At 54.3% G+C, this 4,726-nt stretch overlaps 1 protein-coding gene and 1 long non-coding RNA gene across 2 annotated transcripts; one reads left to right on the top strand and one right to left on the bottom strand.

The window, feature by feature from the left end:
- Positions 1-257: 257 nt before the first annotated feature.
- Positions 258-1,071, bottom strand: LOC112079532 (uncharacterized). The gene is made up of 3 exons (XR_002895969.2): positions 969-1,071; positions 584-675; positions 258-378 (listed from the first exon to the last, which is right to left on the bottom strand). It is a non-coding gene; the product is annotated as an uncharacterized lncRNA (long non-coding RNA).
- Positions 1,072-2,157: 1,086 nt separating this feature from the next.
- Positions 2,158-2,721, top strand: LOC139027213 (octapeptide-repeat protein T2-like; the record flags this gene model as incomplete). The annotated part of the gene is made up of 2 exons (XM_070442359.1): positions 2,158-2,209; positions 2,355-2,721. Coding segments are annotated over exons 1-2 (419 nt in total), but the record flags the coding sequence as incomplete, so codon positions are not given.
- Between the last annotated feature and the right edge of the window lie 2,005 nt (positions 2,722-4,726).

Consider the following 4,726-nt stretch of genomic DNA (forward strand, 5'->3'; position numbering starts at 1 on the left):
TCACCAGGGTACTTTTTTGTGTACAGAACATGTGTTTTTAGCATGTCGTTTTTATCTAACAGAAGTTATTTTCTTTTTTTCTTTTTTTTCATTTGAATACTTTCCAGGTTGATGTTGACGTGTGTCAGTCCTCAACGGAGGTTTGTTCTCTGATGTGCTGTAACTCTCATCAAAGCTCATCAAGTAAGCAGAGATACAAAAGAAAGGTTTCTCCACTGTGTGTGTGTGTGTGTGTGTGTGTGTGTGTGTGTGTGTGTGTGTGTGTGTGTGTCTTCTCACCCTTGTCCTGAGTCTCTTGATGTGTCGTAGTCTGGCCAGCCACTTGGAGGCGTAAGCATCAGAAGGGTTTGCTCTGTACTGGTGGACCAGAGATGCCATCTGAAACACACAGGGAGACATACAGACAGTCATGACAGCGTGTGCTGAATCAGCATGCAGTTATCAACAGCAAACATTAACTTTAATTAAATGTCCAGGTAGAGAAATGAGTTAGGACTCTCTCTCTCTGTGTGTGTGTGTGTGTGTGTGTGTGTGTGTGTGTGTGTGTGTGTGTGTGTGTGTGTGTGTGTGGTGAGAGACTCACGTTAGCGTGTAGGGCCATCTGTCGTACCAGCAATGGAAGGTTCTGGTCTGAGACTATCTTCACTACACTGGTATCAACTAGACCCTCCAGGTCTGATGGATGGAGACAGAGAGAGAGAGAGGGGGGAGAGAGGAGAGAGAGAGAGAGGGGAGAGAGGTGAGGAAGTAGAGGGAGTGATGAGAGACGGAGGGAGATATGGAGAAAGAGAAGGGGAAAAAAACAAAAAAACAGTCCATTTCACTTCAACAAATACTTAATTATGATTTTAGAACATCCCCCTTGGCTCCCTGCTTTATTATATATATATATATATATATCTATATCTCTCTTAGTCCTTGTTATTCATCTCATTTATTCATACCTTCTCTCCTTCCCTCCCTCTCACCTTTCTTGCACTGCAGGGTGACCAGGTTACTTCCATAGTCCAGAGGCTTAATGATCACCTCAACAAAGTTAAACTGACCCTGGGACACAGAAGAGAGAGAGGGAGGAGAGAGACGAGACGAAGAGGGATGAGAGCTACAGAGAGGGGAGGAGAGAGAGAAAGAGAGGGAGGAAGAAAGAAGAAAGAGAGGAGAAGCGAAAGAGCGGGAGGAGAGGAGATGCGACAGAGAGGTAGGGAGGTAGAGCGATAAGAGAGGGAGGGAGGGAGAGAGACGAGAGAGAGGGAGGAGGGAGGAGAGCGGAAGAGAGAGGTGAGGGATGGGAGGAGAGCGAACAGCAGAGGGAGGGAGGGAGGAGAGCGAAACGAGAGGGAGGGAGGCGAGGAGAGCGGCCCACGCAGAGGCGAGGGAGGGAGGAGAGCGAACAGAAGTAGGAGGGGAGGAGAGCGAAGAGGGGGAGGCGAAAGAGAGGGAGGCGATGGGAGGCAGAGCGAAAGAGAGGCGTAGAGGAGAAGGGAGGAGAGGAGAGGAGAAGGGGGAGAGGGCAGGGCAGGCGACACGCGAAGCAGTGGAGGGCACGGCAGCGACAGGAGACGCGACAAGCACGCAGAGGAGGGAGGGAGGAGAGCGACAATAGAGAGGGAGGGCACGGCGCAGCGAAGAGCGACGGAGGGAGGGAGCGCTGCAGCCGAAAGCAGAGGGAGGGAGGGGGAAAGACGCTGATGAAGCGAGGCGCCGAGAGGTAGAAGAGAGCGAAAACGAAGAGTGGAAGAGGCAGAGCAGAAGAGCGAAAGAGAGGGAGGGAGGAGAGCAGAGAAGAGAGGGGGAGGAGAGGAAAGAGAGGAGGGAGGAGGGAAGAGAGGAGGAGAGAGGGAGGGAGGGAGGGAGAGAGCGAAAGAGAGGGAGGGAGGGAGGAGAGGCGTTAAAGAGAGGGGTAGGGAGGGAGGAGAGCGAAGAAGGAGGGAGCGGAGAGTAGGATAAGGGAGTGGAGGGAGGAGAGCGATAAGAGAGAGGCGGAGGGATGGTAGAGTCGTAGAGATGGGAGGGAAGGGGAGAGTGAATGAGGGGGAGATGACAGAGAAGAGAGGGAGGTGGTGAGGATGAGAGAAAGATAGGAGTTGAGGTGAGAGCAAGAGAAGAGAAGGGAGGGAGGTGTCGAGGGACGCCCCGACGCACACGACGCACGCGCCGATGGCTGAGGAGGACCGAGCGAAGCAGCAGGGGAGGGAAGGCGAGGGAGGAGGTAGCGAAAGAAGCCCCAGCGCCGGAGGGAGGGAGGCGAGCTCGAAGAGAGAGGGGGTCCCGAGGGAGGAGAGCGAAAGTAGCAGGCGGTAGGCGCGGTACGGAGGAGAGCGCTACACCCGCACCGCGTGGCGCGCCCTCCGGAGGGGTGAGGCGAGGGAGTGAGAGCGAAAGAGGGGTGGGCCCGCCGCGCAGGGGGGAGGAAGGGCACGAGAGCGAAAGAGCTCGGGTCGGCCGGCAGTGTCAGGAGGGAGGAGGAGAGCGAAAGAGAGGCGACCGGCGGGCGGCCGAGGGTGAGGAGAGCGATATAGAGGGCCGACCGCCGCCGACGCGCTCGAGGGAGGAGAAGCGAATAGAAGAGCCGAGGCCGCACCGCGCGTTGCAGCGCAACAGCCCGCACAAGACACCGAGGGAGGAGGGCACACGCCGCCAGACGCGCAGCAGGCCGCGCGAGGGAGGGACCGGGCTGGCGCCGGGCAGGCGAAGGAGAAGCGACCTACAAGAACCGAGGAGGTGGGCGGAGGGAAAGGTGGTGAGGGGGAGGGAGAGCGAACAGGCGAGGGGAGGGAGGAGAGGACTAAGAGTGGGGAGGTTGAGTGAGAGCGATTAAGAGAAAAGGCAGGGAGAGGGAGTTTATGGGGAGGTATAGGCTTTGATTTGTATTGGGTGAAGGGGGAAGGGGGGTGAGGCGAGCGAATGACGTAAGAGGCGGGAAGGGGAGGATGGATGGATGAAGGATGGGTGGCAATGAGAAGGAGGATAGGCGGAGGGGTGGAGGGTAGGAGGAGTGGAGTGAGAGGCGAAAGAGGAGTGGCGTGCGGGTTTGATGGGAGGCGAGCGAAGAGGTAGGGAGGAGGGAGGAGACGAAATGAGACGAGGGAGGGATGGAGAGAGGAATGGAGAGGAGGGAGGGAGGAGAGCGAATGAGGAAGGGATGGGGAGGAGAAGAAAGAGAGGGGAGAGGGAGCGGAGGAGAGAAGACGAGAGGGAGGGATGGAGAGAGAAGAGAGGGAGGTGAGGAGAAGAGATGATATAGAATAGTTTATTTATTTTAGTTATCTTAATCAACAATGAAAACACAAAGAACAATAAGTGGTTGTGTTTGTCTGCCTGTGAGTGAGTGATGTGAGTGAGTGAGTGAGTGAGTGAGCGAGTGAGCGTACTTTCGATGGTCCGCAGTTTGTACTCCTCTCTGAGTCGTTGTACAACTCACCATATAAAAGTCATTTCCGATGTTTTCTCTTCTTGTTACAAAGCAGCCCCTTATCACTGGTCTCTGTTAGGTCCATCAGGGCTGGCTATGTTCGGATAGAATGGCTTTTCCCTTTATTTCGTTTTCGTTTGAGTGGGAGGAGGGGGGGCAAGTTAGTGGATGTACAGACGGCTGACCGCTCTTGATGGCTGAGGAGGGGGGGGGGGGGGGGGGGGGGCGGGCAAGTTAGTGTGGAGTTACAGGACAGACTGACCCCCTCTGATGGGCTCAGGTGCATGTGCTTCGAACGCTGAACTCTGGGGTATTGAGTAACACCTGTAAGTAGCACTATACACAGTCAACCCCTGCATGATGTCTATCGTGCAGCAGTAGTTGTGATAACCCCGTCATGCTTCCCCATAGCTGGTTCTAGACCCCAGGAAGCACTCTGGTCGGACTATCAGTCTTCAGGTGGATCAGCTTCCCTCAGGCGCTGTCAGGAAGCCAGCTGTGCCGGGTTTTAGATACCTATACGTCATTTGGTGACAAGGGATGGACACCTCGTTGAATATCCTTGGGTAGGTGAGTACAGGATGGGTAGAGAAGTGGTGGCAGGGGGAAGAAAAGAGGTGGATAAGGGGGAGGGAGAAAGAGGGGGGAGGAAGGAGAGAGGGGATGGACAAGGGGTGCGGAGAGAGGGGAATAAGCGGGAGGGAGAGATGATAGGAGTTTCCTGGTTTCATTGGTTGTTTTGGGTTGTCATTTCATCTCAAACCACCTCTGAATTGTGTTTCAAGACTCCTTCTGTAGCCTTCCTCTGGATCTTATAATGTCGTCTCCGGTCCATCAACATCAACCAGGTGTTTCAGAGTCTTTGGTCATGTGTGGACGGGAGTGGACATTTACATATTGTACCAACCCCCAGCAGAAATTCCCCAAGGTTTTGGGACAATAAATTTTTTTATTTTTTCCTTAAATGTGTTTTGGTGCATTCTGCAGTGGTTTCTGCTTCTCTCTTGTTAGCCAGATGTCACTACCCAAACCTGTAGTTATGTTCCAGCGGACACCAGCTCTACCAACCTGTAGTTATGTCGCAGCGGGCCGGCTACCCAAACCTGTACGTTTAGTTCCAGCGGCTCTGCTACAATGATCCTGTAGTTGTCCGGCGGCCTAGTACTCTACCGTGTTTAGTTATGTCTCGGCGGCTCAGCCTATCCAACTGTAGTTAGTCCGCGCGGGCCAGTCTCTACCCATAACCTGTAGTTAGTTCTTCAGCGGCCCAGCTACCCAACCCTGTAGTTAGTTCTCCAGTGTGCAGTCTACCCT

The sequence above is a fragment of the Salvelinus sp. IW2-2015 genome, unplaced genomic scaffold (genome assembly GCF_002910315.2).
Source record: "Salvelinus sp. IW2-2015 unplaced genomic scaffold, ASM291031v2 Un_scaffold8366, whole genome shotgun sequence".
Classification (NCBI taxonomy): Eukaryota; Metazoa; Chordata; class Actinopteri; order Salmoniformes; family Salmonidae; genus Salvelinus; species Salvelinus sp. IW2-2015.